The sequence below is a fragment of the Mus caroli genome, chromosome 11 (assembly GCF_900094665.2).
Source record: "Mus caroli chromosome 11, CAROLI_EIJ_v1.1, whole genome shotgun sequence".
In the NCBI taxonomy this organism is placed as follows: domain Eukaryota; kingdom Metazoa; phylum Chordata; class Mammalia; order Rodentia; family Muridae; genus Mus; species Mus caroli.
In genome coordinates this window covers 71,736,898-71,750,786 of record NC_034580.1, presented here as the reverse complement: position 1 = coordinate 71,750,786, position 13,889 = coordinate 71,736,898, and the positions used below count along the sequence as shown (strand labels likewise).

At 41.6% G+C, this 13,889-nt stretch overlaps 1 protein-coding gene across 1 annotated transcript in view; it reads left to right on the top strand.

Moving 5' to 3' along the window:
• The window catches only part of Cpd (carboxypeptidase D), a 69,902-nt gene that overhangs the window by 32,637 nt on the left and 23,376 nt on the right, over window positions 1–13,889 (top strand). Inside the window, exons 4-10 of the mRNA XM_021176197.2 lie at window positions 857–1,026; window positions 1,746–2,095; window positions 2,637–2,828; window positions 5,615–5,782; window positions 8,551–8,660; window positions 12,414–12,516; window positions 12,981–13,123. Of these exons, the coding sequence (XP_021031856.1) occupies window positions 857–1,026; window positions 1,746–2,095; window positions 2,637–2,828; window positions 5,615–5,782; window positions 8,551–8,660; window positions 12,414–12,516; window positions 12,981–13,123 (1,236 nt within the window). The remainder of the gene's footprint in view (window positions 1–856; window positions 1,027–1,745; window positions 2,096–2,636; window positions 2,829–5,614; window positions 5,783–8,550; window positions 8,661–12,413; window positions 12,517–12,980; window positions 13,124–13,889) is intronic.

Below are 13,889 nucleotides of genomic sequence, written 5' to 3'. Positions count from 1 at the left end.
GGGTACCTTGGGGTAAAAAGTTCAGGAGTGCTCCGGGAACTATCTCTGGATGGGAGGGGTAAGAGAACTCTGAGCTGAAGAGTTCATGGAGAGTTCAGGTGTCCAGTAATTTAACTCTTTCACTGTCATGTTGACAGGCTGTGTGTTCATATTTGCTAGAGACCCTTTACCATTGTGAATGTGTATATCAATTTAGTATAAATATCAGAAATGTTCATACAGCTGTTGACTGCACCAGAAGTTATAGTGTGAAGAGGAAATTTGAAGCTTGACTTCAAAGAGAGGGAACTTCAAAAACACTCTAGAGATTTTTATAATTCAAATTTAAGAATTTAGTGCTGAGGCTAGAGAGATGGCTCAGTGGTTAAGAGCAGGCTGGTCTTGCAGAGGACCCAGATCTGGTTCCTAGCACCAACATAGCAGCTCACAACCTACTGTAATTCCAGTGCCAGGTGTTCCCACATATTTTTCTGGCTTCTGTGTGGCACCAGACAGACATGTAATACACATACATGCAAACAAACATTCACAAAATAACAGTAAATCTTAAAAAAAAAAGAGTTTAATTCTTTGTTATTACTTTGTTTCAACTCCAAGGGATTAAAAAACACTTTGTTTGCTGGACATGGTAGGCACTCACTCCTTTAATCCCAGCACTCCAAAGGCAGATGCAGGGGATCCCTATGAGTTGGAGGCCAGCCAGCCTGGTTCCATAAGGGTTCCAGGACAGCCAGAGATACATAGTGAGACCCTGTCACAAACAAAAAAGAAAAATTTGAAACTCTTATAGTAGTCTTACTGTTTAGAAACTCTAGCATCAAACTGATTGCCTCTGAGTTTTTATTTCTTCTTTTAGGTCCACATTGGAATTAAAGGATTTGTTAAAGATTCCGTAACAGGCTCTGGGTTAGAGAACGCAACCATTTCCGTGGCTGGCATTAATCATAACATCACAACGGGAAGATTTGGTGATTTCCACAGATTACTTGTCCCTGGGACTTACAATCTTACAGCGCTTTCAACTGGGTAAAAGTTTTAAGCTAGATTCCTAATTACAGTGCCAAGCCTCTCTTTCGATGTGCTTCTCACTGAATGGGGCGTCTGTTTTCTATGAGAAAGTACTATCACTGAAGTGTTTTGTCCTGTAGTCCAACAGTGTGAGGCATAATTGGAACACTAGGAGGAAGAAAGATTATAAAAGCTTTACAAAAGGTTCCGCCGTTGGAAGCATTGCCTCAGCTAGTTGAATCAGGTAGAAGCAGCCTAGGGCTCCATAGATGGAGTGGGAAGACCTGTCTTCCAGTGCATTAAAGCAGTGGGTTCTCACCGGTGCAGACCTTTCTGGACTCGCATGGAGTGAGGATTTTCTTGATAACCTTTCATTCTGAGCTTTGCAATGGGAGGGAAGAGGGATGCTAATCTGATAAGGTGAGGCAAAGATGGGTAACACGTGCCTTGAATATCACTTGCCTGCCCCTTTGAATATCACAGCAACATTTTTGGCAAAACTCTAGTGTGAGATACACAGGAAGCTTTGTGAAAGAAATAACTCTTTAAAGACTTAATCCAAGATTTTCTGTGAAGTAACATTCTAAGATGGCTAAATTTATACAGTTGTCTTAGCTTACATTTTGGGTTTTGACAGATCACTAACTGCAAGAGTATGAGAAAAGGTCATAGTGTTTCTGTAATGTTAAAGCATCGTGAGTCTTAATTTCAAGCCACCTCCCTTCCCAATTTTTAAGGTATATGCCATTGACCATTAATAATATAATGGTGAAAGAAGGACCAGCCACAGAGATGGATTTCTCCCTTCGGCCAACTGTGATGTCAGTCATGCCTGGTTCAACTGAGGCTGTAACAACTCCTGGCACAGTTGCTGTTCCTAATATTCCTCCTGGAACACCATCCTCCCATCAGCCAATTCAGCCTAAAGACTTTCACCACCACCATTTTCCCGACATGGAAATCTTCTTGAGAAGATTTGCCAATGAATATCCTAATATCACCCGTCTTTATTCTCTGGGGAAATCCGTAGAGTCAAGAGAACTGTATGTGATGGAGATATCTGATAACCCAGGTGTCCATGAACCAGGTAACTGCATGGCCTTTCACATGATCTCAGTAGTGCCTCTCAAAGCTAGTGTTGTATCCCTGTGCTTTGTCCAGAAATGTCATCTGTATGCTGTGTAACTTCTATTAAAAATACCTAGTCAAAAAAGAACATAGAGCCAGTCTGTTTCCAGAAGAGAAAAATCAATTTGGTAATCCACATTTCCATGGTATTTAGTATGTTCAGAGATTGAATTCATTTAGCTGAGTTCAGTTTGGCATGTGGATATACATATATGAGTATTACCAGTCTGTCTGTGTATCTACAAGATATGCAAACATACTTTCTTTGAGCCTGCTCAGACATATATACTGATTTAAAAAACCCTACAATTTGTTTATGAAGTTTTTTTATGTTGGGAAGTACATGTTTACTTAATATTTTGGTTTGGAACTATATATATATATATATATATATATATATATATACACACACACACACACACACACATATATTAGTGGGGAAAGCAGAGTTCATTTTAACTGAAAAGGAAAAAGTCATCTGTGTAATTATTTTGTTTCAGGTGAACCAGAATTTAAGTATATTGGAAATATGCATGGAAATGAAGTGGTTGGAAGAGAGCTGCTATTGAATCTCATTGAATATCTCTGCAAGAATTTTGGAACAGACCCTGAAGTAACAGATTTGGTTCGCAGCACTAGAATTCACCTTATGCCATCCATGAATCCTGATGGATATGAAAAGTCCCAGGAAGGTAAAGAAGAGACAGCCTAATATGTTGGTTGTTGTATAATGTCGTCATTTGGAAGAGAGATGATGTTGAACTATTTTATTCTGCTGATTTATTAATGATTTTAGCTTTTGTGTACTTAGAAAATAGGGCAGACTTTTCAATACATGATGAAGCATATATATGTGTGTGTGTATGTATGTATGTAGTGTGTGTGTGTGTACACTATATGTACACATGATGTACCTGTGTAGAAGGCAGAGGCTGATGTTGAGTTCTTATTCAGTTGCTCTCCACCTAATTTTTGAGAACCCAGAGTTTGATTCAGCTCAACTTGCTGGTCAGTGAACTCCAGGAATCTGCCTAACTCTGCCCCCTAGCGCTGGAGTTGCAGATGCACATTACAGTGCGCAGCTGTTTACTGTCTGAACTTTTATGCTTGCATAGCACTTTACCAACTGAGCCATCCTCCAGCCTTTCATTAAGATGTGTGTTCCTTGTTTGGTTTTGCATTTCTGTAGTGGTTATTTGCCTTCTTCAGTGTTCTCTAGAGGAACAGAACTGATAGAGAGTGTATGTATGTAAAACCATAAAAAGGGGTTCATCAGATTGTTGTATATGCTTAGAAGCGAGGTAGTTCAATAATGAAGCCCTATATTGGACCATCTATACATGCAAAGAACATGGTAGCTGTTCAGAACAAGAAACAGGAAGCCTGGAAACAAGGATTCAGCGGTGCTGTCCAAGGCTGAGCCCTGGCAGCTACCCGAGGTCACTGATACCAGTCCCCATGGAAAGTCTTGAAGATGCTGGAGTCTGATCGGTGACAGTAGCAGTGGTTTCACTTGCTCTGGAAGAATGGAGCTGGCAGGCACTAGCTGGCCGCCTCCTCCATGTAGTTTTGTTCTGTCTGGGTCCCTAGCCTATTAGAGGGCAGTACACATGTTCAGGACCAGTCTTTGTTTCCCTCTTCCTCACAGTTGTCTGTAACTCCAGTTCCAGGGGATCTGATACCCTCATACAGACATAATTGCAGGCAAGACAACAATGCTCTTAAAAATAAGTAAATCTGTTTTTAAAAAAATGATCAGTGTTTTTCCATCATACTATTCTAGATGTAAAATACCTTAAAGGTATACCCCCATAGAGTGCTTTACTAATCTTGTGGTGTCTCTATCCAATCAAGTTGACAAGTAAGACTAACCAATTTATTAAAAATAATGGAAGATTTTTTCATAAACTGTTTCATTTTAACAGTAGTTTTTATTAAACTATTATATGTGTAACCTTATTTATCACTGGAAAATCAAATCAGATAATATTTGAAGCCAGTGGCTTCTGTACTCATCCATATTCCATCCATGCTAAGTTATTGCTTTTTCTTTTTCCTGCCTCCCCTAGGCAAGCCCATCTCTCCTGAGGCAATGCTGAAAGGGCTGGGAGGACAGGTTTACACAGGTCACCTTCTACAGAACCCTAGGAGAGTAAGAACCCACCTTTTCCCAGCCCAGGGTTCCATAGGGAACTTTTAAATAGTTTTCCCTATAAAGGTTTGATAATTTTCACCTATATTAAGCTGATAATGGGTAGATAACAGGGAAAATTAAGTTATTTATACTCAGAAACATGAGAATCATACAGGTGTAAGTCTCAAAGGAGAACTAGTTGAACTGTATATACACCTAAGCTAGCGGTTTAGGTCTAGCTGGAGAGAGGTGGTTATGGGATATGGGAGGTTGAGGGAGAATGTTCACTGCCAGCAGTGAACATGCATATAAAGTCTATCAGCTGACAACTGTCTATGGTCATCTCTGTACCAGGTGTCAGACCCCCAGTCTCTATTTCAGGGATGCCTTTCCAAGGCACAAAGTAGGGTATCAGGCAGAAAAGCTTTCTTTTTATAAAAGGACAGCTTTGCAGAGCTATTCCTGTCTCTGCAGTTAACTGTAGCCAACTTGAAATATGTCCAAGCAATCTGTTTACTCTCCCTTAGCTGCTGCTAGCAGTGATCCCTCTGTAGTGATCCCTGTGAGTGGAACAGACTTCACAGTGTGAACATCCACACAGGATGGGGTAGCTCACACTGAGCTGACCCTGGGGCTCTCATTCACACAGCTCAGGTTGATCCTTACTGTGTTCAGGTTCTTGCTCCTCACTGTTGCCAGCATCACAGATCCCTCCTGCCACCTCCAACCCTTCTGAAAGGGGGAGCCAAGTACCACGAGGGAGCCCTCCAGTGGGCCCTCACCTCACTTGCCATTCTTCTCTCTATTATGACAGTAATTTCGCTCTCACTTATGTAAGAGTCTACACAGTTAAGCTTGAGTTGAACTTTTTTCCTTGATTGGGTTAAATGCCCAAGCGTGTTCTCTACTGACTTTACCTTTTTGTAATAATTTTAATGTCAGCACAGCACAGTTTTCTTTTTGTTGGTATGTTTTCTCATGATGAAGGCCACCAACTTAAGGGTTGCTTATGTCATCATGTGTGTATTATAACACTTGAACAGTGCCTTAGTATCATTTATCTAATTAATTTTTTTCCTCTCAAAGGATACGTAGAGGACAGACACTAGAGAGTGATGATTTTATCACTTTGCTTTAAAGATCTGTAAGAGAGGTTGCTTTTTTTTTTTTTTTTTTACAATACACAATGTACCAAAAAAAGGGTGGGGGGGAGAGCTGTAATTCACTCAATGGGATTGGTAGCAGTGAGCCTGAGGTGCTTGCATGTTAAGGTGGCTGACGTTGTCTGTGTTATATTAAAGCATAGTAAAAAGCTACCTTAAACCTTAATCTTTTATCCTGCAGGAGATTCAATCAGTGTAGTTGGCAGAAACAACAGCAACAACTTTGACCTAAACCGGAATTTCCCAGACCAGTTTGTTCCGATCACAGAACCTACACAACCAGAAACTATCGCTGTGATGAGCTGGGTGAAGGCCTACCCGTTTGTGCTGTCAGCCAATCTGCACGGGGGTATGTACGGCAGCTCCTGTGCCACTGAGTTCATCTTGTTGAGAGTATTTGAAAATCCTGCTGAAATTGTGTCTGCTTGTATGAAGTCCTAGGCTTCCTTCAAGTGAGTCCTCTATCACCACCTCTGTGACAGAGAACAGTTAAAGCCTTTCTTCCCTTTAGGCCGATTTCCTGGCTCTCCCCTCCCTTCCCCACTCATTCTTTCTTTTTTTTTTTTTTGGTTTTTTCGAGACAGGGTTTCTCTGTGTAGCTCTGGCTGTCCTGGAACTCACTTTGTAGACCAGGCTGGCCTTGAACTCAGAAATCCGCCTGCCTCTGCCTCCCGAGTGCTGGGATTAAAGGCGTGCACCACCACGCCCGGCGCCCACTCATTCTTTCTTTTGTTCCTTTTTTTTCTTTTCTGTTGTTGTTAATTTAGACATGTCCTCACCAGGTACCCAGGCAGGCCTAGAGCTCACTGTGCAGGCCACACTGGCCCTGCCTTGCAGGCATCTTCCTCCTGCCTCTGCCTTCTCCCATGCCCTTTCTCCTTCTTCCCTTTTTCTTTCCTTTTAAATTTTAATGCTATTTATTATTACACATGTACTGTGTGTGTGTACATGCCATGACATGTGTGTAGCGGTCAGAAGACACCTTTCAGAAGTCAGCTCTCTCTTCCACTGGATTTCAGGATCTAAATGAGGTTTGTGGATTTACCCTCAAGTACTTTTCTCCCACTAAACCATCTTTCCCTCTTATTCCCACTTCCTGCCTTCCCTTTTCTTGCTTTTCTCTTTTTCATATCACTTTCTGTAATAGTTCTTCAAGTGTTTCATCTTTATCTGTTATAGTGTTCACTAGGTACTGTATACTTTGTCATCATAAAGATCAAACATATTCTCTTATCTTCTATTTGTGCTCTTCCCCCCTGTACACACACACACACACACACATACACGCACACAGAGTTATTTAACTGCAGCATAATGACTTCATTCTTATTGAGGATTTGGAAATATATATATCAAGATGACTTATCAGGAATGAGTCATTTGAACAAAATGAAAGGTCAATATTAAGAGAAACACCATAGGAACGTATTTGAGTCAGTAGGATACCTGCCTAACATGCATGAAGCCCTTGGAGTCCATGACCAGCATGTACCCTATAAGCCTGGCATGGTGGCATATGCTTATAATCTCAGCACTCAGGAAAGAGAAGTAGGAGGGTCAGGAGTTCAAGGTCATCTTCAGCTGCATAGTAGTTCAAGGCAGCCTAGGATACATGAGACCCTGTCTCAAAACAGATTCATGTGAATAAGAGTGAAAGTACCAGGCTGGAGAGATGGCCCAGCAGATAAGGACACATGCCAAGTTCCATCCTCTGAACCCACATAGTGGAAGGCCGAAATCTGCTCCAGCAAATGGCCTGCTGACTTCCACACTGTGCAGTAGAAAGCATAATAAGCAGTCAGACAGGTATAAAAGATGTGGTTCTTTAACAAGCATAACTCAAAGCTTCTCCCTGATACCCACCATTGCTACTTTTCCCTCGTGCAAGCATGCGGCGAGCGATGGCCTTTTCACACTTGACAGCATCCCTTTCTTCACTTTGAGTCAGTTCACTGTTGGTACTTCCTTAGACCATAAGAAATTTTTAGGATTTTTCTGTGCAGACCAGGCTGGCTCTGCTACCCCTTAGTTGCTTAACCTGTTTTAGAGAACACGTAATTGGCCTTGCTTAACAAATTTCATGGCGCTTTCTTCTATCTTACCTTTTCTGTTGCTGTGATAAAACACCTTGACAAACACTACCAAGGGGAGAAGGGCTTCATCTCCACCCACAGTTCTAGGAAGCAGAGAATGGTAAATGATTGAGCTCAGGTAGCTTCCTGGCAGTCGGGCCTAGGGAATGGTGTGCTATGCCCCAAATCTGTGGGAAAACCCAGGAGAGCTCAAGAACTTCGAAGTCTGTTGCAATTTGTGTAAGAGTCTTTTATTTTTATTACTCAGATCGCAAACCTCCCCACAGCGTAGGTCCGGAGTGGGCCCCCAAGCTCGAGTGTTTAGCTCTTATATACAGCATAGTTAGAAATTCTTTGAATGCTTAGGTTGATGAGGCAAGTGAGGTAAGTTATAACTCAGACACAATACCATTTGGTAGGGCAGAATCTCGAGGACCAGAGGGGGATTAAAGATTGTCTTTTGTGGGGCTATCAGGAACTAATTTTATGGTCGGCCATAAGTGTCTGTGACCTCTGATTACCTCTTTTCTATGATGTAAGCGTGGGACCCTAATCTCCTTTTGTGAAGGATAGGCACCAGCCGCACCTGGTTATCTGAGAGAGTGCAGGCCTTGGTACCACTGAGGCTGAGGAGTTTTGTCATTTGTCTTACTCAGGCTGGCACCCGTGGCTCCTTGAGTCCTCTCGAAACAGCCAGGAAGGTGGAAAGAACCCCCACCTTTGCTTCAAGGTGGGGGGGGGGGCAGGTGTAGGGGGAAAGCAGAGCTTCTGAGGGAAACTGCAGAGGCAAGCCGCAGAAGCAAGCCTCACCACGCTTTCTGTGGGAGAGCCTAGTGGAAAGTGGGACTTCTGCAGGAGAGTGCAGAATCAAGCCGCCTGTGCACCTCAGGTGCTGCCTCCTGTCACAGTTAACATAATCTCCCCGGTGGTTCTAGAGCCTATCAGGGTCACAAACCACACCTTCCAATTCTGACTGTAGTGTGAAAGCCTTGTTTTGCATAACTGATCCATTTTGAAACAGTGCCTTTTCCTGTTTTCCTTGCAGGTTCCCTGGTGGTTAACTACCCTTATGATGATAATGAGCAAGGAGTTGCCACATACAGCAAGTCACCAGATGATGCTGTATTTCAGCAAATAGCACTTTCTTATTCCAAGGTACACTGGAAAGTTAATTCAGTACAAACTACCTGAAAGCACTCGGGTCAGGTGCTCTCTCATAGCTAAGATACTCTGGGCTCCTTGCTTTTTTTCTCCTCCTGTTTCTCATCTCACTTCTGAAAACTATAGCTCTTTTCCCATTAGCTCTTAAACTCAGGCATGTATTTTATCTGTGGGTTTTAACTCAGCACCTGGAACAGAATGTCAGCTTATTTCATTTGATACATATTTAGTTTATAAGCCCAATAAAGTTGGCTAAAGCAGAATTGATGCATTAAGTTAAATGTTTTGGCCATACAGCCACAGCCATACTTTACAAATAGATCATGTAGCCAGTCTTTACTACTTTGTGGGTTCTTGTTTCTTCCACCCTTCTTCACCCTTTTTCTTCTACCTTTTCAAACCCTAACCCTAGATAGGAGACAAAAAGGATAGAGGGGCAAGGGGTGATGTCATCCCTAGACTACTGCCTGCTGATTAGGAGGGTCAGGTTCCTTGGGACAAGTTTGATCTTTGTCATCAGGAAATCTAATTTCTTCTTGTTGTTTCATCTTTGCGCACAACCATTTAACAAACAACCCATCCTACCGCTCAGGGCCCTAGAATTTATATACACTCTGAAAAGTCCCCAGAATTCCAAACATCACATAATAGCAGAAACTATCACAGGCAAATCATAGTCAGCTGCTGCGGATAACCTGAAGCAGCCACGCATCCCATTTCTGGAATAGAAACAAAAACATATTCTTGATTTTTTTGTTTGTTTGTTTTTTTTTTGTTTTTCGAGACAGGGTTTCTCTGTGTAGCCCTGACTGTCCTGGAACTCACTCTGTAGACCAGGCTGGCCTTGAACTCAGAAATCTGCCTGCCTCTGCCTCCNTTCTCTGTGTAGCCCTGGCTGTCCTGGCACTCACTTTGTAGACCAGGCTGGCCTTGAACTCAGAAATCCGCCTGCCTCTGCCTCCCGAGTGCTGGTGTTTTTTTTTTTTTTTTTAAAGAAACCAAAATTCCAAAATTTTCACTACAAGTCTATGGTTGTTTTCTCTTTCAACATTTGAAAACAGGTCAGTCTGACTACCATACCAACAAAGAAGGCAAACCTACAACCATCTCAGTAGAGGAAAGGCAGTTAAATACTTGTAACAGAGACTGTTAGGTCTGTGAAACCTACGTTTTACTGTCGGCTCCCTGTGAATCCCTGCTTTTGGGAGGTGGATGATGAGGCAGAGGATCGTGAGTTAGAGGACATCCTAGGTAAAGAGCAAGCTCCAAGTCACTGTGGGCTGTGAGACCTTGGCTAAAGACAGAACAAACATCACCAGTGATTCACGAAGATATTTGGAGTTTTACTGTAATGTAAAAAAGTGTTTTCTAAACTCTGTTTTCTAAACTTTCCATATAATGAGCACAGCCACTTTTCCAAATCAAACTAATAAGACAGTGACTGGAGAAGTTGCACAGATAGTAACAGGCATGATGGCCTGAGTTCAGATCCCTGGCGCCCTCATAGAAGTCTGGGCACAGAATAACCCCAGCCCAGGGAAGACAGATGGGAAGACTCCTGAGCTCCCTGGCCAGCCGGAATGAATCCATGAGTTCCAAGATCAAAAAGTAAGGCAGAAAATGATTCAGAGAGGACACTCTTCAGTTTCTGTCCTCCACACACAGTAGTGTGATGAATTACACTGACTTATTTGTAACCATACACACTCTTCAGTTTCTGTCCTCCACACACAGTAGTGTGATGAATTACACTGACTTATATGTAACCATACACACTCCCACCACATACACAAAGATATGTCAGAATGTGTGTGTGTAAAAACTTAAATAATTCTGAGTAAAAAATTTCACATTGGGACTTCAGTACTGAATGTGATAGTTTCTAACGCTCATCAACTGATTGGGTATGTAGTCTTATTAGTTATGGATCATAAAGATTATTACCGCAACTCTGCTCTCTAATACAAGCTTTTGTCATTCCACCTTCCCACCCCCTCTGCAAATGGACCTTGTGAGATTCACATTCAGAGTTGCTAATAAAAGAGTGCACCTGGTTTTGTTTTGTTTTGTTTTTCTTAAAAATTGTTACCTTCTATTTGGGTATGGCATATCTAGGAGGACATGCATACAGGAGTAAGAACTTACACTGTCAAAATCAAAATTAATTGATCAGAGTTTTTACATATTCCCATCATACTCTGCACTCATTCGCTGTGACTTCACAATTCTTTACCTTCATTTATTTCCTTAGAGTATTAAACTTTTTACAGCATAGACCTACAGCCATATGCTTTCAGTGGTATTGCTAAGGATCACACACCTTTTGACATACCAAGTATCCCAAAATCCAGCCCTCAGTGGCACTGTCTTCATTTAGTTTCTGTGGCCATGCTAAAGACTGACTAATCAACTTTGGGAGGAAAAGGTTTTCTTAGCTTACATAATCTGGGTCACAGTCTATTGAGGAAAGCCAAGAAAGGAGCTCAAGGCCGGAGCTGATGCAGACGCCATGGGCAAATGCTGTTTACTGGCTTGCTCTTTATAGCTTGCTCAGCCTGCTTACATCAACCAGGATCACCTGCCCAAGGGATGCCACCACCCATGGCAGCCTAGACCCTCCCACTTCAATTATTAACCAAAAAAAAAAAGTTCTCAACTGATATGTCTAGGCTTATGTTGAGTTGACAAAACCCACCAGTCCAACCGTCACCTTTACTGTCCATCTCATCATTACAGACATAACCCAGAGTAGTCACACATCTGCTACACTCAGCCTCTCCTCACTGACCATAGCCGAGCCCCCGTCCTGCAGCCAGTGATTCACATTCTAAGTTCCACTGTATCCTGCCTTCTCTGGAGGCCCGGGTCTGTCTTCTACTGCCCCTGGGAAAAATGATTATTAAAGCCCTATGTCTTTGTTCACAGTCTTGCTTTTCTTGGCTTACTAAGAGTAAAGACTTACATAAACTGTAATAAACACCCATAGTAAGTTTCTGTTCAGAGTTTGTTATTTTAAAGTTAAATGCCGAGTTCTCAAGATGATAGAACAATTTGTTATTTGTCTCTTCATGCTTTTTTGTCCTTATTTTCTGTTGCCAAGGGGGCAGATGAAGCTTTGACTGTCTTTCAGAGTTTAATATAAGTGTGCACATGTGCCAGATGCCAGGCTGGATACTGAAGACACCAAGACACAGATTGTTTCCACGAGTCTTATCCTAAAAGAAAAAAACAGCTGGAGAAATGGGAACAAATAAATAAAAATAAGGAAAACGTGTACCCACTCTCTATCTTAATGTTGACTGGCTTGGTCTTATGCAGACAACCACAGCTGCTATCACATCCAGCTCTTAATTTTAATTTTCTTCTTATAACTATATGTGAGTTTATGTGAATGTATGATGAGGACTGTCAGCCCCATTCTCTGTCTGAGTGCTAAGAGACAGTGTCATCTCAGAAACACACAGCACAACCCCAGCACTCCTGGGGGGCTCTATGCGAATGTATATGTGGCTCTGTGGAGTCATTGTTGGGTTCCAGGGATCAAACCTCACACAGTCAAAATCCAAAAGACACAGAAAAGTACACATCGAAAGTCTCACAACTTCCTATGGCAGTGTTCTCCCACTTGAAACCTTCTCTTATATACCCTCCGGTAACCTTTGTAAATCTGTACCTGTACTAAATAAAACACTTTAAAAAAAAATAAATGCAAACAAATACTAGTAAAGATTTTTTTTTCTTCTTCAGGAAAATTCGCAGATGTTCCAAGGTAGACCTTGCAAGGACATGTATCTCAATGAATATTTTCCTCATGGGATAACAAACGGAGCTAGTTGGTATAACGTCCCAGGTAAATAAAGATCAAGGCCTGACAACGTGGGTTTCCCACTCTCCTAGATGGTGCTGCTTGCTAATGATCTTTTTCAATTTTGAGAAAGAACTGTTATTTTCCTAATGCCCAAGTGCTTTAAGACATCACAGTAACCTTTCAACTGTTTTGCACTTGGTGCTCTTGGAATTCTGCATAGACGCTTTGCACTACAGTCTGACTGGCATCTGGTGTATGAAGGTCCAGACCATCATAGCTATGTCTTTCATGTGCTAATGGGAGAAGACTTAGCAGCACCTTGGGCGCTTTATGGAAATGCAGATCAAAGGCCCTTTCAGGAGTTTATTACTGTTTTTCAGTCACTGCAGAGCCAAGATAATTTTTGTTGTTGGCTTTTTTTTTTTTAAACTGGGTATAATTCTTACCTTGTAGAGTCTAAACTATTTCAAATATTCAAAGTGGTGATTTTAAGTCCTTGTCCTTAGGTGGCATGCAGGACTGGAACTATTTACAGACAAATTGCTTTGAAGTAACTATCGAACTCGGTTGTGTGAAGTATCCATTTGAGAACGAACTGCCAAAGTACTGGGAGCAAAATCGAAGATCTCTAATCCAGTTTATGAAACAGGTAACTACTCAGAAACAAATGTGAGTCCTTCCAAGTGCAAGACGAGCTTTGCTTACAGGTTATACAGTGTATAGTTTATATACAGTGAAGTTAGAGTATGTCTTTAAAATATTCTCATGTATATGAGAGTTTGTCTACATAAGTGTATGTGCACCCCATGTGTGCAGTGTCCACGGAGGCCCTGTGAGTCCTGGCAAGCAAACCAGGGGCCTCTGCAAAAAAAAAAGCAAGTGTCCTTTCGTCAGCGAGCCATCTCTTCACCCCCAGAATATACCTTTTCTAATTCTAATTTGTCTTAGTGTGTTTGCCCTACTTCGGTATTCCAGTTTGTTTGTATATTTACCTAGAAAGTCATGGGTATAGATGAGTTTATTTGTCTAAATGAGGAAGAAAGTGAGTAAGCAGGTTAGCATTTGCTATGGTGGTTAGTGGTCACTCTGCCTGGCTTTATAAAAGCTGACATAGATTGGCTACTTAGAAGCACTTGCCAGTGGATGACTAGGAAGGATATTCTTTTGTTGTCATTGTGTGTTCATGTTCACACATGCAAGTGTATAATGGTTTCCTTTTATTTGGATATGCACAGTGGCTAACAGGTAAAGATGCTTCAGAAATGGTTAGCTAGAATAACCTAATATGTATGTGATCACAGTTGTATCATTTTCTTAAGTGCGTATACTAATATTAAAAATGCTTTTGTTTTTTTGTTTTTTTTATATTTTTTATTACATCTTTTCCTCAATTACATTTCCAATGCTATCCCAAA